Raw genomic sequence first — 26,988 nt, forward strand, 5'->3', positions numbered from 1 at the left:
ATTGTCAACACCTAAAACTTTAGCAGGCTCATTGCAGAGACCATTCTTCTAGTGTCTCATTTGGAATCTAGAAAATGAAAATAATTTGACCCCCTTGCCCAAGGAAGGGCTGGGACTTTAAAGACTTGGGATACCATCACCTAGGTGACTCTACTGCTATTTGTAGGTCCCACACCCTTCTATTGCTCTGAAGAGACATTAAGGAGCCCCAAGCCATCCTTCACTGGTGCAACTGCCTTTGTACATGTCATGCCAAAAGGACTGTGGATACCCAGCGGTACCGGCTGGTTCCATGGATTTAATATGGACTACGGACTTTATAATTGATGCTCTACTGCATGTTTATATTATGATATGTTCCACATATGGTTTTTAAAGTGGTAACTATTGATTCCAGACAGGTAGTGTTCTGTCTACAGTTTTGTATTTCCCCTTGCTTTCTTTGCCTTTGCTGTTGCACAGTATCTTTTACTCCAGTTCTGCCCCTGTTGCTATGCTTCTTTGTAGTAGAGCTGCCAATCAGCCTGTTGGCTATGCAACCACCCTTTTTCCATCCCTCGTGTTTGCTGCTCTCCTTTTTCCCTGTCACTTTTTGCAGTCCAGGCCAGTTTTCTCCTCTACCTACAGTTACTTCCTTTTAGAGTCTACTGCCTCTGCCTGTTTCTCCCTACTGCTACCTGTGATAGTATTGTCTCTTACCTATTCCTTATTTTTATACAATCCCATACATTTGCCCTTCATTCCTGTTCATGTTCCCACACAGTAAAACATCAGAAATTCAAAGAAGACTCCATTTTGTATGAAAGAAGGAATCAAGTTATCTGCCTGTCTCAAATTACAGTATTAAGCCACAGTAAGCCTGAAACAGAACAACCACCAATCTTGGTCATAGGTGGGACACTGCTACTACACTTTCAGCATGTTCCGAAGCTGAACCTCCCTCACCGGCTCTCATGATGTCACTTCCAGATCAGTGTGTCATTTATGGGGCCATGGCAGTTCTCCTTTGACTCCAGCTGGTTAGTGTCCTCTGTACATCCAATTGCCCTACGCGTTTCACCCAGCGAGCTTCGTTAGGGGATTGAGTGTGCTAAAATGCTTGAAAGATTCTCACAACACGTAAGTGGAATAAAATAGCCTATCAATTCACCTTATATTGTCATACAGATCTCTGTTTTATTCATAATGTATCCAGGGTAATTTTCACTCTGACGATTTTCTGCTATTTGTTTGAGGGGTTTGGGAAAGTGCATTCCAAAGAGCTGCATTTGCCCCCAAAAGGTTACATTGGATATTGTTTATTTATACATTTTTAAAACATTTTAATTTTGCTTCTGTCACCAAATTTGAGACAGTGTATATTGATAAAAATGATTTTTGCACTGCTCCACTTTTCTAGTGTCCCATCTGTATCCACCTCTGTGTTAAGAGCAGAAATTGTTGGACTTTTATGTCCTCTTCGTCCACACAGGTACCAACTGAGAGTCCGCGGTTGCTTTAGAGACCTCATAGGAGGAGGTCAGTCTGCACTCTGAGAGGGTTGTAGATTGCAGACCCATCCACAATCTGTGCCTCTGTATAACTCCTAGGCTGCACCACAGAAGCAGTAGAAGATGCAAAGGGTTTTTAGTAGAGATGAGTGAATTTGGTTGGGCAAAATATGAGTCTCCTTTAAACTTCCATTTCATAGCGTCTCCTTTAAACGTCCATTTCACCGCCTGCTGAGCTCAAGTACAAGATGAAGCAAATTGTTGTTACCACTTCCAGCTTGTTTCAAACATATGCAACAAGAGTGCTTTTTCTAAGGGCATTTCTCTAATTAACCTTTTCAGTATCCCTAGGCATTCCACGTGTGGGTTTTTACCTCCTCCACTGATCTAATCAGGTCTACCAAGGGTTAACTGCTGATCAAAAGGATCTCGTGAACCTATTAGGAATAAGACCTATAACTGAGGTGATGCTACCAGGGTAAAGGAAATAGTTAATCAAATTATGGTTTGTTGGCTTGATTTTCTGATTGGTTGTTATATATTTAGGGCTCGAGTTAGTTTGACTGTTGGACTCTGAGGTGCATTTAGGCGCAACCATTTTAAACTACATTTGGAAGAAGCAAGTTCCCTTCCTCCCCCTTTTTTATAATGGTGGTTAAGTGAAGTGGAAAAAAAAACTTTGATATGTAAATAATTGTTATATTTATATTATGTCTGAAATGTATATACATTGTCACAGCGGCGGGGTTCTTTGCCAGCTGGATTCCAATTTATTTGACAGACAAGTTGGTTGGCCTTTTTAAGGGGCTGCAAAGGGAATCAATACTGAAAGCTTTTAAAATTTGGACATACTTCACTATGTTCATCTTTCCATTATTTTGAGCTTGCGCTGATATTTTTCTGGAACTAAAAGGAGTAGTAAAGCCTTAGCTTTGCAGCTGGGGTTCTGCTCTAACTTTCGGTGAGTGATGGTGCACTTGTCTCTCTTACTATCATCCTGTCTCTCTCCTGCCTTTTGCCTCTAAACTCTCGCTTTTTCCATTTTTCACCACCTATTCTCTCCTAGATTCTTTACAATCTGGCTTCCGCACTGCTCACTCCACTGAAAAAGCCCTCACTAAAATAACTAATGGCCTCCATGCTGCCAAAGACAAAAGTCATTACACTCTGCTCATATTGCTCAACCTCTCTGCAGCCTTTGATAATACGGACCACCCTCTTCTCCCATTCTCCATACTCTGGATTTCCTCTTACCTCTCCCATCGTACTTTCAATGTCTCATTTGCTAACACCTCCTCCTCTGAAAATCTCTCTGTGGGTGTCCTGCAAGGGTCTGTCCTGGGACCTCTTCTCTTTCCTCTTTACAGACTCTCTCTAGGTGACCTTATCACATCTCTGGGTTCAAATACCACCTCTATGCTGATGACACACAAATTAATTTTCAACCCCTGACCTTACACCTGCTGTACAGACCAAAGTCTCTAAATGTATCTTCGCTATATCATCCTGGATGGCCCTCTGCTGACTCACACTTAACACGTCAAAGTTGAAGCTCCTCATACTTCCTTCCAAGCCTGGCCCTACTGCCCGATTGTACATTACTGTTGACAGCACTCTCATACACCTTATATCACAAACGCTGTCTAGGTTTTACATTTAACCCCTCCCTCACATTCTCCTCTCACATTCACAATGTAGCAAAAACCTGTCTGTCAGGGACATCCCTGACATACTGCATCTGGTACAGTAGCTCTCGCTCTGTCTGCAGTTCTCCTGTTTCTCCACCGGGAATGCTGTGGTCCTGTACTGAGTTTGGATCCTCACTCTGGTCCCTCCTGCCCTGATTGAGGATCCTCTCAGCATGTCTCCTCTACCTAATTCCTTACCTATATAAACTTCCCCTTCCTGTTACTCTGGATCTGTTTATACTGGTTCCCATTGCACCTGTTATGGTTCCTATCTATTGCTGTCCTTTTGCTGTTCACTGCCTGCCCTGAACCCTACTTATGACCCAGCTGACAGCAATTTACTGCCTGCCTTTGACCTCTGCTAGTGACCTTGATGACACCACTTCGCCCGTTTACACCTTCATTACTCACTTCGCTGTTCTTGCTACTGGGATCTACTCCTGCAGTAGCTCTCCCCTTGACATTGCCATTATCTCCTCCATAAAATTGCCAAGATATGCCCTTTCATGTGTTGCTCTACTGCTAAAACTCTAATGCGGGCTCTCATTCTCTCCCGTCTTCACTATTGTAACCTTCTACTGTCCAGCTTTCATACCTCTCACCTGTCTCCCCTTCAATCTATCCAAAACACTGCTGCTAGAATCACTTTACTCTCTCCTAAATCTGTCTCGACATCCCTGCTACTGAAATTCCTCTTCTGGCTTCCTATCAAATCCCGGAGTACACACAAAATTATCCTCCTCACTTTTAAGCCTATACACTGTTCTTCCCCTCCTTACCTCTCAGTCCTAATTTCTCACTATACACCTTCCAGACTCTTGTGTTCTGCTCAGGGTGTCTTCTGTCTAACCCTTTTTTATTTAAAGCCCTCTTCCAAGGACTGGTGCTACTACTAGGTGACTTAGGAGGTCGCCTCGGGCGGCACATTTTGGGGATCAGCAGCGGTGGCAGTGGAAGGGGAATAGGAGAGTGGGCAGCATCAGAGGATGGAAGAGGATGGTGGCTGATGGCGGGAGAGGAGGAGGACAGCAGAGGAGGAGGAGGATATTGGATGGTAGTGCAAGAAGAGGATTGAGGACTGCCCTCTGCCATCTTCCTCCTCTGCTGCCCTCCTGCTCTACCGAAACCAGGTGGGTAAGAGGTGGAGGAGGGGGTGAGAGAGGAAGTGGAGGAGGAGCGGTTGAGCGAGGAGAAGGAGGGGGTTGAGAGGACGAGGAGGGGGTGAGAGAGGAGGAGGGGGATGGTTGAGGAGAGGTGGATGAGAGAGGAGTTTGAAGGGGGTTATAGAGTGGGAGGTTATAGAGGAGGAGGGCGATGAGAGAGAATGGGGCTGGAGGTTCACCCAGGGTGCCGAATACCCTTGCCCTGACCCTGCCTCTCCCACCTAAAACCTCTCTCACTGACTGCCCTCACCCATCTAATGTCCTTCCCTCAATATCCGACTAGCACCCTCTCTATCCACCTTTAAGACCCATCTTAAAACACACTTCTTTAACAAAGCATATGGATACTGTAGCTCCATGGCAGATACTATACACTTCATACAGCGACCGTGGCTCCTTGCAGACGCCCTTACCAGAACACCCTCCTACTGTCTCTGTACGTTCTTCCTTCTTACCACTTAGATTGTAAGCTCTTCGGGGCAGGGGCTCCTTTTCTAATGTAACTTTTATGTCACAACCGTTTATTCCCATTATGTGTTCCCATTATGTCACCTGTATTACTGCTGTGAAGCGCTATTTACATAGATGGTGCTTTATATATAAAGATATACATACATGCTCACTTGACATTAGTGTCAGTAATTTTATTGGCTGGCAAGGATTATGTTACTTGTTAATAAAGCGGTGGCCTTTTACCTCTAAACTCATAGTCTGTTGTTATTGGGCTTTGGAGAATGGCTAGAGGTTTTCGGGTAATGAAGACTAATGGGAGGGAGCCAACCTGCATGTGGAGCAGTATAGGATGGAGGCTCTGATGGTCAGTTGACCCGATGGAGCCTAGTTGAACATCAGAAGAGGTGGGAATCCACAGGGGGGGGGGACTTCTGGGGGACAGTTTTAGAAGTGAAGATTGTTTCCTACCTAAACTACCACTGACTTTCAATCCTCTTCCCCCACCCCCAAGCCACCAACTTAAAAGTAGACAAGCAATGTAACAGAACAATGGTGACAGTCAGGGGGATGCTAGGTTGTATAGTGAAAGCCAGTTTGATGGAATGGCTGATCTGTGATCACCAGAGATCCAGCAACTGGATATATAATAGTAATTATTTATCGGGTTGCAGGCTTTATGCAAGCTTTGTAAAAGCTGCTTTTGCAGCCAACCAAGAGATAATTTAAGGAGATTTCTGCAAGAAAAGAACGAAAGCAAATATAATATACATCTGTTTACTCCAACTGCCATTCAATTTCAGGGTGTAAGTGATTTTGCCCTAACTCCATAATATTTCAAGTACAGTATATGCATTAAACTAATTGAATTGATTTGAAATGGTTATGCCAAGCAAATGTTTCCAATGTATAAGATGTCTTTTTAATTTCATTTGTAAGCTAAGGCTAAGTTATGCTTCACATTGTTCATTGAAAATCTTTAAAATCAATGCATCACTTTCTATGTTTGTCACCAATAATCATAAAAGTCAGAGAAAATATATATGCTGTCCTGTTCAAATCAAGTTTGCTAACATTTTAAGCACATTATGGATAACAAAAATATTATTATGCTCATTTGATTAAGTAAAATATCAATACACTTATTTTAAACTGACCTAATCAAAGTAGCAATGATTAGGGGACCTAAAATAATGTGTTGTGAATGTATTGAACCAAATATATACATTTTTTAAACGCATTGAGCTATGATGGCAACGTAATTTAAATAAAACTGAGAAGGAAACCCATTCAGTAGGTCAGGTGCTTAGATTCAACAGTGAAGGGTTATTGTATGACCTGCTTTGATTTGATTTTTTTTTTGTTTCGGTTTGTGGTTTTTTTCTAATAGATTTGAAGCAGGGGGTCTCAGCTCCGGGGACCCCCAGCTTCCCGAGATACTTACCTCCTTAGGGGGTGCCGGAAGCAGCTCTGACTGGGTTCGTTGAGGCTATCATAATGGCGGTTTAAATGTCCCACAGCACGCGGGCCAATAGGAAGCCATGACGTCATCCCTTGCGGCTTCATATTGACCCGCGTGACCGGGACGTTTAGACCTGCGGCGCTTCTATCTGCACACCCTACTGAAGTATCTCAAGTATCATGGGTTCCTGGAGCAGAAATTAACACTGTTCAGCTCCGAAGACCCCCTGCTTCCCACCTACGGTGGGGGGACGGGGGCATATTTTGGCTTCTTTAAGTTGCAGACATGAATTCTGTGTAGTCACATGAAAATTAGCTTGCAGTGGGCATGTCACTTTAAGAAACCTATCCACTTTCTCCACAGTATTACTTACATGGATACTTGCATGGATACTAGCATGGATACTAGCATGGATACTAGCGTGGATACTAACGTGGATACTAACATGGATACTAAAGTGGATACTAGCATGGATACTAACGTGGATACTAGCATGGATACTAGCATGAATATGATACTAACATGGATACTAACATGGATACTTGCATGGATACTAACATGGATACTAACATGGATATGATACTAACATGGATACTAACATGGATACTAACATGGATACTTGCATGGATACTAACATGGATACTAACATGGATACTAACATGGATACTTGCATGGATACTAACATGGATACTAACATGGATACTAACATGGATACTAACATGGATACTAATATGGATACTAACATGGATACTAACATGGATACTAGCATGGATACTTGCATGGATACTTGCATGGATACTAACATGGATACTAACATGGATTCCATTTTATTGCACCATTAGGTGTGCATTTTCTTTCCTTTTTCTCTTTGCATGGATTCCCTAGAGCTTTTTTTTACTGCTGCATTAATCCGCTAATATGGCAAAGCCTGGGGCAGGGGTAGGATTTGATGCAGAATCAATGGAATAAAGGAAACACATCTAATAACGTGTCTGTTTGTTACGTTAAGCCAAAGTTGATGTAAAACTTTAAAACTAACAATGGGCATCCAACCTTCAAATGTAAGATTTTTTTTTTAAACAGGTTTCCTACTGTACATTTGTGCAGACGCAAAAAAAAAAAGAGTTACACCTTTTGGATGCTTAATACATGGCCCCTATAAAGTAAAAATGTTCACACACTATTCGATGAACTGAAAACAAAAACTCTTCAAGCGGGAACAAGCAACTGTACAGCATAGTTCATCACACTAATAAAGGCATGTAAGAGAAATGAGTAGTCATCTAAATTGGAAACAGAAGTTTCAAGATGTCAAAAATTCTACATGACAGATTGCTCAGAAATATAATTATAACATTTTAAAACCGTTGGCAAGAGCTTTGTTTAGCTTTACTGGGATGCCATTTTTGGGGGGATTGTAGTGTTTTAGATATACACCTATTGGCTAATATTCCACAAAGAGTTAAAGACCATTTACAGAGCTGAAATCAATTTTTCTCTTATGGCAAATAAACAGTGACCAATTTTATGAAGCACGGTAAATGTTACAGTATCAGTCTCCTCGGTTTTTGGGGTGGAGGTGGGGGAATTTTTTTAATGACCTAAAGCAGGTGGGTCCATCTCAGTCGATCTGTGGTGCCCTGACCTCCAGGGCTGCTGGTTCTTAGATACCGGAGATGTGTGAATTTAGCATTTTCATACACTTTTTTTTTGCGAACGTTCAAATCGTTTGGAAATTCTACCCAAAAAACACTTACTGTAAATACAATATTTTCACCTGAATAATGGAAAAGTTTGCCAATTTTGTGACTTTTGGCAGAATTTCATCAGAATTATGACACATTTTGCCAGAATATAGAAAAAATAACAGTATATAAAGGGCCAGCGACCTTGCACATTGACTTCTAAGGCTTGGCAAAGTTTTTTTAGGGGCACTTTTCTATTTTCACAAAGTTTAGCAAATTGTTCGGGGGAGGGGATTTCAATTGGTTCCCAAACTTCAGCAAAAACGTTGCTATCGTGGAAACACTATGGAGTCAGCCTTGCTCTGGCAGCCAATAGAAAGCTGCAAAATCATCGGGAGATGATATAGTGACTTTCTACTGGTAACTCAGGAACACCTGGAACAGGTACAATAAAAGAAATGGCGACTGCTGCTTTAAATGCAGTGTAAGATCTGAAATATGCAATTGAACACACCAGGCTTTGCACTTGTCCTGGAAAATTGTATAACCCTGATGCTATAAAAGATAGAAGTCAAAAGATTCAAAGCACAAATCAACTCTGTATATTAAGGCCAAAGTGCACAGCAAACAGTCACTTTTGCATTTCCTTTTTCATTTTGCAACAGAAAGCTGCTTTGCAATGTTATTCTATGATATGTTAGTAATATATTTAGCAGGATTGTAAACTATTATTAATAATAATGAACATTTTAGCTAGATTTGAACACTAGTATTTCCCCCAAATTATTGCCAGCACATTACCATCATGCCATAATGTAACCCCTTGAGCAGAAAATCAATGTGTTGTACACCCCTTTGTTAGCAAATGGATTAACAATGATTTCTGGTACCTTAGGGGTTACATCAACGTAAAAACAATATGGATAACCAGGAAAAGCGATATCCGCTAAGCAAGGCCATGAACAACCTGTCTACATGTCAGAGTTACGCGATGGTTTTAAAAATATCAACGCCCTGTGATATATCCTTTAGCCTGCATAATAATATTACTGTATTCTCTGATATGATGTAATGTAAGATCATGTCACTTCTACACGAGTGTTAAATCTTAAATATACAAAAATAATGTTATCCTGTAAAAACAATCATCTGACCGTGCAAACTGGGAAAATGCAAAAATATGTAAATAATTATAAAAAATATATATTTATGTTTTATTTATGTTATAAACTACCACAATCTTATTAATGACTATAAATTAACTATTTGAAGGGGTGGGAAGTATTTATCAATCTACAGCACTAGCTTTATCATGGCACAAATCTCTATTGAAAGCAATGGCCTTTTGCTTCTTAGAGCTGGAAGTATATCTGTTTTAAAGAAGTAATTAGTGTAGCTTTTATAGACGTTTGAACAATACATAGGTGGTATTTTATAGTTATTCTATAGACAAATAAAAAATTATATAGCTAAAAAAAAATACAACAGTATATGTGGTCATTTTTTGAAGTCGGAAAAAAAAATTGATAAAAAAATATGGATAAATACACAGAGGAATTATTATTATTATCAGAATTAAGTTGCATACTTCAAGTGTGATAACATTATCAACGTGTTTACATTACAAGGTTGTAGTTTAGTGCAGTTGTTTGTAGTAATTGGCAAATGGCTGTTTAAATTCCTCAACAATGTAAAAAATAAATATGGCAAATGTGGAAAATACCCAACCCAGACTAACATGATTTGTTACATACCGATTGAAAAAATATATTCTTCTTTTTTTAAATGTATGTCATCATATGAGTTTAAAACTCATGAATCTACTCATCATTTTTTTTTTTTTTTTTACGGATTTAAAATCCTTTTACAAAACTGTTCAATTAATGTAGTTTAAGTTTCTTTTTAAACTTCCGGATTTTTTCCCCCCATAGAAATGTTAGCTTACAGTGTTATGCATTCCTGTAGTCTGGCCCTATAAAACCGTGATGTTAAGCAGAAGGGGGAAACCATGTGCAGCCAGATTAATTTATCTCTTGGGACCAAAGACACATTAATAACTGAGATAATGTTTTCCTACATGTTGGAATCAAATGCGCCTTTTCAATTCTTTATTAGCAAACACGAGGGGAAAATTATCTCACACTCATCCATAATACCTAATTGCTGAGAAAGTTTCGGCTTTCCTTTGCACAAACATTAGAGGAGGGCTGTTCCCATTACTTCAAAATGAAAATGACCAGGAATTTTCATACGGCATAAAAGTATTGTTGGCATACGTGTCATGTGTCCCAAGTGAATGTTTGCTTAATATGTCCCACACTGTTTTTCCTTGAAACAAATCAAGGTTCTATTGTGCTTCTATATAACACTTGAAATGTTAAATCTGTTAGAATGGAACATTAACAAATGTGACTAATATTTTTGGCTTGCGGTTCCACTGATATCACATACTCCCCCTCTCACTGAATTATTTTTATTTTTTTTGCTCCCCCCCCTCCTTCTTTCACTTGTTCTCACTGTACCGATTTTCTCCTTTTCTTTGTTTTATCACCTACTTTGCTTTCCTGGCTTTTAACCCGTTGACTGCCACAAAAGCCTGAACCTCATTTAATTCTAATATACTGAAGGCTCCACCGGTCAGTACAACATGTAAGTTCTGATGGTTCCTTCTCCCGCATACATGTTATGTGTCCAAATATGTTGTCACAAAATGCTATTAAGTGGAGGCCAGTTCACGTACGGGAAAAAAAACTCTGAAACCTGCAAGTAACACATTCATCCTTTGGAACAACATATACATTGGAGATGTGTGAAAATCTTTTTCGTTTGTGTAGCCCCCTTTCCCTATGCCTAAGGGAACTACGCAGGTGACTACACGTGCTGCTGTACCTGTTGCTCATGGGAGGCCTAAGCCTCTGTCTCTGGGAGCCTGGGGTGAACTCTATCTCCTTGCGTGCAGCGCCTCCACCTATGAGGGATCCCAGCGTTGGTGGGATAGCCCCTCACAGGAACCAATACACAGTAAAGAATAATACACCACACAAACTATATAACTAAGCTTTACTATACACACATACTAACACATATAACATATACCAATTGTACCCAAAGTATAACCCAGTGATCCAACAATTGGTGCTTCCCCCAAAGTACTAAGGCTGCTGTGGCACAAATACCCCCGGTGTCCTGTCCCAGCAAGTCCCACCCAAATGTGAGGTAGCGCTACCCCCTGTGGATGTAGGTGCACGTTGGGTACCTGCCTGGGTACTCCAGGTGCTGCTTGGCGCGATGGGTTGGGGCGGGTACCACGTAGCAGGGCCTCCAACAGAAATCCCCTCTCTCCTAAGGGTCCAGATCCTCCTCTCAGTGCGAGCTCCAGCCAGAGTGTCTTACACAATGTCTCTGGGTCCTGTGGTCTGGTCCCAGGCCGCAGTGCGCCTCGTGGCCATCCGGTCACCAGCGCAGTACTAATCACACTAATGGGAAGAGTCCCTATCAAGGTCCTTCCCTGTAACACTCCTCTGACTTGGCTCAGGGCACAACTGTTGCCTAGGGGCAAGGTCTAGGTCTAGCCCAGGAAGCTACTGCTCCCTGGACACTATCTGTCTCCTTGGTGCCTCCGTCAGAACTGACTCGTGCGCTCCCTGCATGCAAAGGATATCCAGTCTCTCCTTCCTGTGTGCATCCCATTGGCTGGGGCATTCCACGTGGGCAGTCCCTCCCTCTAGGAATTTGGGACATGTAGTCCCGCAGTTGGCTGTGCGGAGCTCACCTAAGATGGGCACCGCAGTCCTTACTCTGCGCATGCGCCATTGCTGTTATGCGCATGTGCGACTCACATAATGGCCGCCCCCTCCTGCCAATCACGTGGAGCTCCGTGGAACCATTAAACAGCTCCCCCGCACCGGATGCAGGGCAAGGGACTCGGCTACATCTGTTTTTTTTTACCAAAATAAAACCAGTTTGCAGAACCTTTAAAGGCTAAAAGTTTCTTTTAAATCACACATTTCCTCCATTAATTCACCAATGAGTTGCAGCTCACTCGCAATTCTCAAGTGATTTTCTCCTCTCCAGCAAAACCCATATTTCAGGATCGGGATGGATGTTAGCATCGCTATGTGAAATGTTTGTCAAATTTTGACCATCCTGTGACTGCGTTTTGACTGATTTGCTACTTTTTTCATAGAAAAAAAATGGGTCAATATTGCATGGTTTGTAAACTCGGGCAAAAGCTTGGCATATCAAAAATAAAATGTGCGCACTGAAGGCAAATAGATTATATCAGAAAATGTGCTAAGTGGCAAACAAAATGTTAGAATACAAGTTTATGGAAAAAAAAAAGGGCCCCATAATTTAAAACTGACATCTATAAAGAGCCGCTATTCATTGCTTTTTCAAGTCTGAATTCTGGTGTTTTGCATGTTACCATGTTTTAAAGATGTCCGCCCAGGATATACTTGAAAACGAGGGGTAACTCCCAATGTATTACTTCCTGGTAAAACATTTATAAATAAATAAATAAACTTTACTGAAGACCCTTGTGATGCCAATAATGACAATTCGGGGCCTCAAATTTTTTTCCAAGAAATAAGACTATCTCCACAAAATGAATGAAGGTGACAATAAATATAAAGATTACATTCAGCTCCAAATGGTAAATGTTCCATTTCTAGGTGATGCTGTAAAAGCAAATACAACATGTAATTACATTAACCCTAAAAGGAACAAGGGAAAAAGAACCTTAGAAAAGCACATTTGAGATGCCATACTAAAGTTTGCTGGCACATTATTATTAAAATGTAAAAAATGATCCTGCAGGATCACCCCATTATTATGAAGCATTAATATTATACGTCAGCAATAGATAATTTAACCATCTAGCTCGGAGACCATGTGTATGAGGGTGATTGCTCATTAAAAAAAAGTGCAACATGGTTCACTGGAATATAAGACCCCTAGGAACACCCACTAAAGCCAATAAATCACGCATATAATCATCATAACAGAGGAAAAATATACCCTTAAACCAATAAGTAACACAGAATTCTCACCTCACATCAGCTATACACAGTGTAAATATATATATATATATATATATTCCATGAGATTAGATAGATAGATAGATAGATAGATAGATAGATAGATAGATAGATAGATAGATAGATAGATAGATAGATAGATAGATAGATAGATAGATAGATAGATAGATAGATAGATAGATATTACGTATATATATATATATATATATATATATATATTCCATGAGATTAGATAGATAGATAGATAGATAGATAGATAGATAGATAGATAGATAGATAGATAGATAGATAGATAGATAGATAGATAGATAGATATTACGTATATATATATATATATATATATATATATATATATATATATATATATATATATTCCATGAGATTAGATAGATAGATAGATAGATAGATAGATAGATAGATAGATAGATAGATAGATAGATATTACGTATATATATATATATATATATATATATATATATATAAAATAAAAAATGAATAGACGATACCGTTCTGTGGCTAACGAAATATGATCACATTCCAGGATGCACTGTTTACCCTTTCGTTCTTTATTCATTGTAACATCGCCGGAAGAAGAGATCAGTGTATCTCGAAAGCTCGCACAAATAAAAGCATTTCGTTAGCCACAGAACGGTATCATCTATTTATTTTTTATTTTATATATATATATATATATATATATATAATGTCTGTATATGCAGCTAATAATAAAATTAAATCATATGCTTATGATCTTGGGATAACTTATTTGCAGATCAACGTGCAGCTGCTGAGTCTATTCATCTCTATAGTGTCATATAGATAAACATATCCAGTGGATTTCCACACAAAAAGTAAGACTGATTTCCTTTATCGGAAAGTATAACAACTATACAGATTAGACTGCATATTTCGGCAGGCATCTCATTTCTGATTCCTTTACATGCGCAATGTATTTTTATTGAAATATGTTTGAAATATGTTTGAAACAAAGTCAATCATGATATTAAACTACACATATATGTACCATATGCCCCAGTGATTTTCTGCCGGATCGCGTATTATTCCCAGGTCTGAATGCAGCTCACATTAATGTTTTAAGATGTTGGTTTATGGGTTATTGAGTGATTTATATAGTTTACAATTAGTAAATTAGTTAGTGTTTATTTAATTTACGATGTCATCATTACATTATTATTACTAAATAGTGTCTAACAAAATAGTGTCTAACAAAACTATTTTTTTTCTTCAATCAAAAGTAAAACATTGTTTCCTTTTTCATGGAAAAAGAATGTGACTTATGTTTTCTTCTGTTGTACAGATATCAGATCCATAAGTACAGTAGCACATTTTCATTAGATATAAGGGACTTGCTGTACTTTTAGGATGTGATAGCCCCTCCTGTGTACATATAATATATATATTATATCTGCAAAGAAGGGTCAGAAAGGTTGGACAGGTCAGGGAAACGTTCTAGAGCATCCTCTGAATCTGATGTGTATATATATAACGCAAATGTGGTATTGTCGTGGTGGGACCCCATGTTTAAAGGGTACACTACCGACACACTTTATCCTAGCAGGGCTAGTTCCGCAAGCCGGGGGATGCCCCGGCTTGCTAGCCCCACTCCCTCGGCGTGCCGCGCGTCACCGATGCGCGGTCACGCGTCATCGGGTGTCAGCGCCCCCTGCACGCACGTCCAGGGCTCCCCGAGGGAGCCCTGGTGTCCCGCGATCGCGGGACGGCGGCAGGGGGTTCCGGGGGACCCGGCGGACCCGGCAGCGGTAGGGAGAGCGCCCCGATCGGAGGGCGCTCTTCCACTGCTTTGACGCGCGCCCGGCACCCTCCGGCACGCGCCAGGTTACTGCTGCGGCCGAGAACGGGCAAATGCTCTAATAAACTCGGCCGCAGCAGTATGTCCATCATATAAACCAGACATAGTTCTTGCTGTTTAGCGGGGACATTGTGGATCTTACTTTTTCCCACATGGCTTCTCCATGTTGGCTTTATTTTTGTTAAATAAATCATGACACGGTGTAATATGTCGTGTTGTTGTTTTTACCTAATTTTAATTTTAAGACCTATTAAGGAAAGATGATTGTTATTATGTCCTGATATGTAAAACCATAGAATTCAAAGAGGGTGTACTTTCTTTTTCACGCAACTGTATATATATATATATATACGGTTCTCCCAGCCGGGAGCAGGCACGTCCGACGCCACCTCTCGAGGAACCGTAAAGGCCTTGGCGCTCTTCCGTTCGGGATACACTTTTGCCTTCGATGACTCATTACGGGACTCCGCTCCCGTTCGCTCTTGAGGGTTAGCATCTCCAGGGCAACCGCACTTGAGTGACACTCAGGCTGGAGCATCACAATGGAGTGCCTCCTTTCACTGTCGTCCGACGATTCTTGGGACTCGGCCCCCAGGGGAAGAGGACCAGGACACCTCACTGTTGCTGGCAGCGGCTTGCAGGCAGTGGTCCCGCTCCTGCGCCACCAGCGGAAGTGCCTCAGCCTCCTCCCATTGCGGTGACCTTACCGGGTAAGTTCTTTTTAGATGCTAGAACAGGGACGTACAGGTCCCTTGGAGCATCCGCTCCCGAAGCCGCGATCCAGTTCGCTCAACTCTTTTGATACGCCATGTCTTCCCTCTGGGCCGGCAGGGGTGGCGGCAACATCTTCGGCTTTAGGTGGGGGGTACCACACTGCTGGCACTTGGATGTAAGGCTCACCTCTCCACCCGGGAAATCATAGCAGAGGCAGATGCAGTGTAGAAAATCTCCCCTTTCACTTGCACTACCAAGTTGTCGGTAGTGGGACGCAATACAGTCGGCCATAGTAGGTATTGTACTAAACAGTGGTGATTAGCTCCTGCTCTGCTGATTCACCACGTGCAACTGAGGGTGTGGTAGCCACGTCTCACCCCTAGTGGTGACACTCACTTCGGTAGCACAGTGCCTCCTTACCGGGGTGGATTCAGGAGTACAGCCACAATGCAGATGGGCGTGGCTTCGGCTTTCGCGCCGAACCACTCACAGTAGATGGGCACAGCTTATTTTTCGCGCCGAACTAACACGTTTCAGGGAGAGGGGTGGCTTTGATTTGCGCCAAGCCCTGCACAATTTTGCAAAAGGGAAAGCTTGCTTCTTGCAAACTCCTCCACAGGCGGTTCTCCCGATTTTGGCAGGAACCACTCTTTTACGTGTTGTATGCTGTAGCTCCTTATAAACGGAGGTTCTGGCCTTACAATCTTCGAGAGCCCCCCTGTGACGCTACACATACGTGTACAGTTCAAATATGCCACACTACGGCTCCCTGTTCTGGGGACCGCTATTAGTATTGTTGTAGCTCCTCAAATGGAGGTTCTAGCCTCCTGACTTTCAAGAGCCCTCCCTCGCACACTACCCACACAGACTGTGAACACCATTCGTTTGGACCATGATACTAGTCCCCTTCCTGAGGCTTCTGAGTCCATCGGATTCAAAAACACCCCCTCCAGGCACCCGATATATCAGTCCTTAGGATGGCAGGAACTAGCACATAAACTAGCACACATTGGGAGCAGCACAGGCTGCAGTTCCACTGGTGGGGAAGTTGGTCCCTTGCTGGCAAGAGTGCCCTGGACACCTGCACTCCCCCCTCCTTCTCGTATATAACAGGAGCGTACCTCCTTTCTGTTACTGTAAAAGCATGTCCTGATAGGAGATTTCAGCAGCGCCACCCTCTGGGAGATTTCACTGTTACCTGGTGTTGTTGTGCTGCTCACCTGCTAGGCTTACAGGATACTGAGTGTCCGCCGGTGGTAGTGAGGACAAACAGGACAGGCTTTAGAGTTCTTCTCAGTTCTTTTTTTGGTGCAGCGCCTCCATTCCCTGCAGGCCCCAGCAGAACTGGGTGCAGTCCCTGCAGGAAAATCCTCCGGTACTCCCCCTGATGAACTGCACTCTCAGGCAGAAGTATAAAACAGGAACAGGTCTTTATTGTTCATCAGCATACAACAGGTACACTTCTTCTATGGTCCCTGGAATCAACCCAGGGAGCTTGAGGCCCCAAAGGGCCTCCCTTGTGGCAGAGGGTCTCTCCAACACTCAGAACTCTTTAGAAACACTACCAGGCCCACTAAATGTAGGCTCTGCAGCCCCTTTTGTACCAGAGGGAAGGTCTTAGGTCTGAGCCCCTGATAGGGCAGCACACAGGCCTAGACCCCTCCCCCCATCACTCAAGGGAGCTGCTTATTGCAGGGGAAACCCCAGATTAACCCTAACATTGCCCGCACTGGTTCAAGGGTGTATGTGTTAGGCAGGGTAGATTAGTAGCCAAGAGGATATATGGCTACATGTACAAGAGCAATATCCTTGCTCCTGTACGGGCCTGCAACACACTGCATGTCGCCCATTCGTAGAAAATAATGAAATACTGTACATTGAATGGTTTTATTGGGCTGATGGAGCAGCTCAGTGGCAATGACACTGCCTTTAATTCAGAGAAACCTGACCCAAATCCCACTGTCACTCTGTGACTTAGACACCAGAATTAGATGGTAAGCTCTTATGAGCAGGGCAGCAACTCTCTGTGAATGCAAAGTTCTATGTACACCCCTGTGTACATTGTCAGGGCTATATAATAAATAATATTAATACTAAAATGAAATGCGTACCGATGTCAGATATACAGTAAATAAATGTTCATTCCTCTGGCCCACAAAAGCAGCAAGGATCCTTAAATCCTCTAACCTAAGCAGTTATTTTATTATGAAGAGCATCAAAGATTTTGAGTATATTAATTGTCCTTTAAAATCCACACATCGTATACATGTACACAGCACATTTGATCAAAATCAGAACCTAGGAAATAGACACTGCATCCAGATATTGAAAATAGAAGCAGAAAGCAATAAACAGTATGTTAGCATCTCTGATAAGCAGATAGATTTCCAGTGATTGGCCTCAGAGTTCAATTCCTGGCTCCGGGGAACTAAAAAAAGAAAGCTGTCTCTTGAACTCTGCAAACAAGCTCGATTTCACGTTCTGGGATTTGAACACAGCACGGGTGTCACTGCTGTTCAATGCACAAAACCGCACACCACAATTGATTCAATAACAGAGAAAACTGTCCCTTTAGCATTGTGGATATCAGAAGATCTGAGGCCTAGTCGATTCTGGTTGGATTTCCATGGCCATAGTTGTGATAACAAACATTCATAGCTACATCAGCAGGTTATGTGCCTAAAAGTGACATGTGAAGATTTCCTAGAATTAAGTGGCCAAATTTCAGCTGCCTGTTTTTACAGTACATGTGTACATTCTCTTTCTTGGGGAGGAGGATTGACTGCCCACATGCTAGATTTGACTCAGAAGAAGCCTCTGCTGATGGACAAAATAGTATTTAGATATTTCTGTGAGACCCTTATATAGGATGTTAAATATTTTGTATATTATGTGCAATGTTTAAATAACTGTTTGAGGGATTATTATAGATTTGTGATACCAGTGTCATGGTGGTTTCTTTTTTAGTTTATTGATATTTAAAGATGAAATAAAGGATTGCTTTTTCATGTTTTCGCTATTGTGGGAGGTATTAAGTGTGCTGATTGAACTCCATTTAAATCTTTTGTTTTTGGTTGTTAATGTATATGGCTAACTTCAATAACTTGCCCGTTCGTACATGGAGATACATCCTGTGTTCACATCACATCTTGCTGCGTATTCTAGCAAAATACAATCCAAAATGAAATAAATAATATCACAATATATCACTGTTTCTCTTAACTAAATATCCATCTATATATATATAAATATGAAAAGTGTTTGATTGTTAGTAGATGTGGGGATTCTCATTGGTCCGTCGGTCCGCCTGCCCATGCCCCGCCTCCTCCACGACTTTCATTGGCCAACAGGTACGCTGACAACACGGACACACCTACTCCACTGTGACACACACAGACACACATACTGCCACAGAGTCTCACCCCTGCAGACTCAACATACCCCCTGAAACTGTCATCCGAGACTCTGAAGCCTAAACTGAGCCCTCAGCATAGCCTCGGAGACTCTCTCCCTGTGGACTCACCCTACCCCCCTGTGATCATCACTGTGGAGCCACCCACCGACCTTGGTAAGTCTAACCCACTTTCCAATCCTGTCTCTCCCTGCGCCCTTTACTATCCTCTCCACCTCCTCAATCATCACACACCTCACTTTCAAACCCTCTCTCCACCTCTCTACCTCCTTCAACATCACACACCATCAATATAACCTCCTCTGCTGTACACCCCCACTCTTACCCGTCCACGCTACCGCTGTACACCCCTCACAAATCACGACCTCCGTCCGCCTTCCCGCCCGCTCCGCGCTCAGCAGTCTGCTTAATGTCTCTACGCTATCACACTCAACATATCCGTTTTGCACCACACCTTCCCGCACGCTCATCTATGTCCCCACTTACTCCTACAAAATATGACCCACAACATCATCACCCTCTCGCCCGCTCCCCACTTACTCTATCAAAATGTCCGCCTTGCCGCCCGCTCCGCGCTCAGCAGGCCGCTTACTGTCTGAAAATGGTCACCTTCACGGCCGCTCCGCTATCATGCTCACCATCTACGCTTTGCACCACACGCTCTTCCCTCCCCTACTCCTCTTACCCATCCGACAACCCAGCCCGCACTTGCACTGGACATCTGGTCCCATCATCGCCGGCACCACTACTGTGACAAAATGGCGCTCCACCTCTCTGATGTCAACCTCCCCTCTTACCCGTCCACGCCACCGCTCCTCACAAATCACTACCTCATGGTGGCTTCACACCGCTTCACTATACCTGCTCTTCCCTCCCCTACTACTCTTACCCGTCCGACAACCAAGCCCGCGCTTGCACTGGACATCTGGCCCCATCATCGGTAGCACCGCTACTGTGCCAAAATGGCTGCCTTCCTGCCCGATACGCTATTCATCCACCTCCATTGTCCCCCTTCCTTACCACCCTTCATGCAAACAATTTAGATGACCGTCTCCGCTCTACACACAAAACACCAATATCCTCCACACCACTATGCACACCTCCACACTTACCCTTCCAAAATGGCCACCTTCACCACGCTCCGCTATGCACCCCCTCCCTTCCCCCCACACCTCCTTCAATGCACGTCTGATTATGATTCCTTTCTCTGCCCCTGCACCCCCCTCCTTTCCACCCACACATCCTTCAATGAACTTATGATTATTATGCCTTTATCTGCCCACACCCCTCTCTTACCATCTACCCTACTATACACGCTCTTCCCTCCTTTACCCGTCCGACAACCCAGGCCGCGCTTGCACTGGACATGTGGCCCCATCATCGGCGGCACCGCTACTGTGGCAAAATGGCCGCCTTCCCGACCGATACGCACCACATGACTTATATATCTTTTCTCCAATTGGATCAACTAAAAATGTTGTTTATAAACAAGCATTACAATAAACATACACTTCAATCATATTGGCTTATTGTACATTTTATTTTAAACAACATACATTTCTTTTATCCATTTACATCCCGGGCAGTGCCAGGTCTATCAGCTAGTCTTCTAGATTTTATAATGTACAGGATAAAACAAAATAGTCGGCTTAAAGCATGCGATTAGAGGATTTCATGATATAAATCTGTCTGCATGAATGGCTAACTCAAAGTTTTTATTTAAAAATAACCAGTTTGATGGAACTCATGTCCCTGACATTACTAGATAGAGAAGAGCTGGATTACTGGTAATGGCACAGACATCCAAGCAGAAAAACACTGTGTGACTCCCAGCCTCTCGTCACCTTGGGCATGTACCTTGTCGTGCTTGTACTTTGGACATTAAATGTAAGATTGGTAAACTGCTTGGAACAGGAATTTATTGTCCTATTTATCAGTGTTTTAAGGCTAGAAATATGGAGCTATATCTTCTAAACGGTACTTAGCCATAAGGCACCTGCCCATTCACTTGGCGTCTGTGAATCTAGCTCTATAAAGTATCCCAAAGGTTTCCATTTGTCATAAGTTGCTCTGAAAAATACTTGCAGCAGCTAGCATGTAATCTATGCAATAATCTTCTTTGTGTCCGTTTTCTGTATGTATGCATTGATCTGTGATGAGATGAGCGATTTGTGGAGTAAACAGGTGGAGCGTAGGGTAGATTAACATTTGCATCTTGGCGCAGGTCTAAGTATTAAGAATTGTGTCGCGTACGCTACTTTTTTATAAGGTATTAGGCGTTGGTTTTCTCCATCACCTTTAATGTGGCGTAAGCAGTCATTTTGGTGAACCATTTAGGCGCTGTATGTATGTACCAAATTTGACCACAGAGGAAGTACGATTCAGACACAAAATGCTAGGAATTATGATGCAAATATTCCAACGCAGATCCAGTGCTTCATATATAGACCCCAATATGTTTCGCACAAGTATTGTATATATAATATTGCAACCCAGAGGCTGATTCAAAGCCTCAACTGCTATCCCCTATAATACTTTGAAAAAAGGCATTTTAGAGCTTGGGCTCCTTTATTACTCACTGTAGCAGACCAAATAAGTGTTGGTGCACCATGTGCTGTCAGGGGTCTGATCCTGTGATAGATCCCGTTGTGTGAATAGATTTAATAGTAGGAAGGCAGCGGGCACTCTTAGAGCTTGAAGAAAAAGATTCTTTATTGGGTTTCCCCTATGCGTTTTGGTGCCTGCTGGGACTGAAACGCATAGGAGGAATATGTAAACCCAATAAAGAAACGTTTTCTTCAAACGCTACGAGTACCCGCTGCCTTCCTGCTATTGAATAACATAATGCAACATATTTATAAAGACAACTGTGATCAAAGGTGCTACAAAATGGCTTCAGTCACCATTTAGTGTCTGCAATCCTTACTGGTCCTTAATAAATGACTCCCAACACCTCATGCACTGAAGAGCAATATAAGCAGTGACTTACTTCCCAGAGGTGCTGCGTGTTTCGCACAGCTCCCGTCTGCACTTTGTCTGGAGACACATGAACTCCCTGGAAGGGCCCGATCCAGGTACCCTGTTGGATCCTCTGAGATGCACAGATGCCATATGCCAAGCCCGGCACGGTACTGGTACACAGACACATCTCCCGGGGCAGGTCACGTAACCACTCAGGTATCTCAGGCGGAGGGGCTGCTGATGCAGTGCTGCTAGTGCCCACCAGACGGCGCAGCGAGTGCAGGGGCCCATGCATGGGACATTCTCCATTCCGATTATCTGCACACATGTCACATCCTGCATCCCAGAGATAAAGAACACACATAAATACACAGACATTACGGTACATACAATAGCAATGCCATCATGGGCACTATTATAAGGTTCAAAACATCATGCCCACTTTTAGTGCAAAGCTGCGTCAAATGTAACTAACACTTTTCTGGTGCAGATTTTTAGAAAGTTCATGAGTTATGTTGCCTTAAACTTGGCACATTTTGTACGACAGATTGAAGGAAGAAAGTGATGCATTGGGCCCCCGTAATTGATGCATCATTTTACAATCTGCGCATTGTGGGACTCCTCCATAACTCATCGTTTTAACACCACTCAAATCAGAAGCTGTTGCACATACAGTAGGGCCAAAATAGGAGCAAAGACCTCGATATATTGACACAACATAAAGATTATACTCTTTCAGTTTATTTTCCTCCAAAATTGCCTTAGTGCATAGACCCTGGTGATCTTATATACACCAAATTAACATAATGCACAGCATTATTTTTTTTCTTAACATTTTTTAATGATCATAAGATCATTTTGATGATACCAGCAATATATAGATACACCAAGGCACTCCTAATGCCTATAGGTTGCTTAAGAAAAGTTTGGGTTCTGGTGCAAACTAGCTCATCAGTGCTCCTATATTTCAAAAGGTGGCATATAAATAGTACATTATCCAAACGATGGAGGCACACAGATTGTAATTGCAAAAAATGCAGAAGTTTACTCCATGCTGTAGCAGACAAAACAATGGCAAACCCTTCCATCGTTCCACTCCTTAGTTTAGAGGTGCAGCCCCTTCAGGAAACATCTATTAGAGCTGCAACTACATGGGCGCGCTAAGTTTTGTAACCCCTTCCTTGCCATTTTGACCGTTTTTTCTTAACTTAAGATGCGTCTGAAAGTTTTGCAAATTTATGCCATAATGACAAATGTCACACACAACGTATACCGATTTTTCTTTTAGGCAATCGTTTTGGCATCCAACATACGGAAAGTACCGTACTATGGAAGCTTCAGAACGACCATAAACAAAAAAAGATCAGATTCATCCGCACCTTTAAGAATACAATACTTAAGTGTTACGTTTTCTTCTACTCTGATTTACCACCAGCAAAATGAACAGTAACTACTCGATGCTGTAAAATAATCTGTTCAAGTCTATTTTCCCCCATAATATTTTATCTGCATGAAACTGTTGCATTATGACCTTTTTCTCAAACTTGGTGAAATTCTGTTTCATAGGTTTTCAGCCCAAAATTATTGAATTTATTTTTCAAACGGCTTAAGTAAGTATTTTTTTTTTCCAAGGGGTTAGATGAGTAGGAATAATTGACAAAGTTACATAGAAAGACGTAACACGTAGAGTCAGGTCTTTGGCTGTTTATGTCAGATATTAAACCCCTGTATTGCCCCAGAGACCTGCACTGCATTGCATGTAAAGTAATCTTCAAGAAAAGATTTGTCATACATGAATACACCATGTGGAAGAAAGGGAGTGAAGGTCCTATGTGCTAATTGTCACACGTGAAACTCAACACTTTGTTAAATAAAATCTTAATACATAGGCCCCCCGGTATTGTGACATGGCGGGCAACTCATTTCCGCACTCTCCAGCTACGAGAAATAATTGTATGAGAAAATATTGTATTGATTTCTAAAAAAAAAATTAAAAATTGAAATGCAGTTTCTACATTTATAAAGATATCAGACATCATAATCAAATAGCATATACTTTCATTTGTCTTTAGGAACAAAGTAAATGAGTACTTCAGTATAAGATGATACCTTGTTTATTTGGACTAACGATTGATATTATAAGACAAGCTTTCTCTCTTGCTCAGGTCAGCAGTACTGATTTACAGAGATTCCAACACATGCTTTTGTTTAGCTAATGTATAGTTTGAGCTTGGTACCAGTCTCATTTACAGGATGGCACTGTTAACAGTCCAAATTCTCTGTCCTGTGAAAAAATGCGGTGATCTTCTCCTACAGGAATAGATTTGGGAAGAAATGGGAGCCTCAAAAGCCAAGTGTATTCATTCTATGCAGAACATATTTATTGAGCAATTGCATAGTTTCTACATTGTGACACTCTACCTTAAAGCCTCTGCAATGCATTGTACAGTATACCTTTCCGGCAGCAAAGGGCTTCATTTACACTTGAGAACTGATCTAGTAGCATGCTAAGGATAAAGGCTTAACTCGTTAAATCAAATGAAACTGGCTTTAAACAGTGAAGTAGTAGATCAACTTGGCATTGACATCAGTTTCTACGATATGTTGCTTTAAAGCACCAAAAGTTATTTAAGTCACATCTAGCATCATTAACCCATAGCATGAATCTTTTGTGACTTGTGGGCAGTGGCCCCTGAATAAATCTTTGAGATTCTCTGTTCAATAAATTCAAGAAAAGGGAAAGCACATAACATTGTCCCAGGATAGTAGCTAACAAAATGCTGAGCAGCATTGTTCAATGTTTAAACTGCATTTTATTTGACCTAGGCAGAGAATGAGTGAATTTCTTATAAAGAATGAGGTCCAACTGAATTTAATTAGGTTCCTACTGTATATATTCCTGGTTATTGATGGCTTTCCTGGAGACACGTTGTCTACAGATATAATATTAAAGTCATCCATCCCACAAACCTTTCCAGTGACCGACTTTGCGTTTCAGAAGTTTCCCTGTTGTCACTTTGGGCCCCTCTGCTCTCACAAGCACTTTGTTGATGTACGAAGTAGAAGGTTAATATAGTGATGGATACAAGAACAAACAGGGTTGATATTGACTAGTAAACTATCGTAGCATAACCTCTTGTGTAACACAGACATACTGACTGAAATCAATGCCATTTACATGGTAAAATCTCCTGCATACAATAGGGCCTGTTTGCATACAGTGGCAGAGAAGCGATACAAAATTGCGGTCTCATTTTGTACGTAGTGGCAATTTATTTTAACTTGGTACCCAGTGTAAACAAAAAATATTATTCAAATGTACGTACATGGTTTATATTATTCATATTATGTATACTGTTTATACAGCAACTATCTGCCTTTGCTCATGTGCATAATTTAACCCCTGAGAGAAAAATGAATTTAAAGTACTAATTTGTTACTTATTAGCCGTGCATTTTAGCGTTTGCCTTCAAATATTCCCAAAAGCAAAGAGGACATGGTGTCAATATTAATAAAATCTGTTGTCCTGTAAATGGAAATATATTTATACTTGTATTCCACTGTCGTGCAAATACAGCTCACGTTGCATACATGTGTATGTACAGTATGTGGTTGGCAACACACGTGTTTTGGGAGACTGTCTGCTTAATTGTTTTTATGGCAACTGCTTCTTAATAAGAGTGTGTTCTTATTTATGTGCCTCTGCTCAATCGCTTCACTCCTAGAAGGACAAGCGATGAACATCAAATTTTAAATCAGTGAAAAAGTGAGATTATTCAATGTAAAATCAAATAACCGATGTCATATATGACTTTTCATATGTCATCTTCTGGTTTGTAGGATAACAAGAAAATAATAACTTTAAAAGCCTCAACAGATCTACTGAGACACGCAAGTCAATTCCACGTTATCACATGTTAGATTATACAAACATGGTGTCCTAGGATTTTGCATTGCTAATTGGTTTATAGAGGATAATTTTTTCCATTTTCAGAATGGCATGCTAACTCAATCCATATGGATCCCATCCAATAAATCACATTATAATAATATTTTCGTCATGTATATGAATTTTACATTGAGAGTACGTATACATTTATTGTGGAACGTGGAGGTTGTGCATTAAAGAACACATTGATAAGATCAGCACATAAAAATACCACTTGTGGTGCATTTGCATGTCTCAGTCAGGTCTGCAACCCTGTCTCTCCCCAATATTGCTTAGCAACCGGTGCTTCCACTGCAGCCAGGGATTCTGGGTAATGGCATGCAAATGAGCACTCACTGCATTAATGGGGAAAGAAAGGGTTGCAGACCTGCCTGAGACATACAAATGCACCTACAAGTGGAGAGTATTTGACACTTTTTTTTACCCACCATAACTTTTTTTTAGCTCTGATTGATAAGATCCACCCAGACATTAAATAAGTTATGGTGGGTAAAAAAAAAACGACAAAAACCTTCCACATCTCAGATATGTTTGCAACCCTCACTGCAGCCAGGGATTCTGGGAAATGACATGCAAATGAGCACACAGTGTCACCTTTTGCTTCTTATCCATTATCAGAAACAGCTGTCTGTGAGTAGGTACATTAGACATGCATTTCTTTAACCTATGCTGTGCTGAAAAGCTGTGTAATAGTTCAGGGATATGCTTATAGGGGTTATCCATGTTAAAAAGTCTAAGAAGCACAAGGGGACACTGTGAGTGCTCATTTGCATGTCATTACCCAGAATCCCTGGCTGTGTTGGAAGTATTGTATACTAAGAGATGATGGGGAAAAGCAGGGTTGCAGACCTGTCAGCCATGTGAATGTGCTCACAAGTGATATTTTCATTTACTCTGCATTGATAAGATCTAATGCCAGGTCCATGAGATTTTTGACAACTCAATTTCCATGTGCCCACAAATATTTTATTATAAGCTCTCCAGGGCATGTGTCTATGCATCAAAGCAAAGTGTGCATGGATGCATGTCATTTTCTGCTTCTACTTTAGGCTCTACCACATGTAAGATTCGTGTTACTCCCAATACCTTTAAATACTACGAGACAGAGAATGGAAATCTGTAACTGAATCCTTTTTCCAGCATA

General features: G+C 41.6%; 1 protein-coding gene across 1 annotated transcript in view; it reads right to left on the reverse strand.

The window, feature by feature from the left end:
- The window catches only part of PRDM6 (PR/SET domain 6), a 191,593-nt gene that overhangs the window by 145,003 nt on the left and 19,602 nt on the right, over nt 1–26,988 (reverse strand). The window contains exon 3 of the mRNA XM_075577180.1: nt 21,924–22,231. Coding sequence (XP_075433295.1) covers nt 21,924–22,231 — 308 coding nt within the window. The remainder of the gene's footprint in view (nt 1–21,923; nt 22,232–26,988) is intronic.

The sequence above is a fragment of the Ascaphus truei genome, chromosome 1, assembly GCF_040206685.1.
Source record: "Ascaphus truei isolate aAscTru1 chromosome 1, aAscTru1.hap1, whole genome shotgun sequence".
Taxonomy (NCBI): domain Eukaryota; kingdom Metazoa; phylum Chordata; class Amphibia; order Anura; family Ascaphidae; genus Ascaphus; species Ascaphus truei.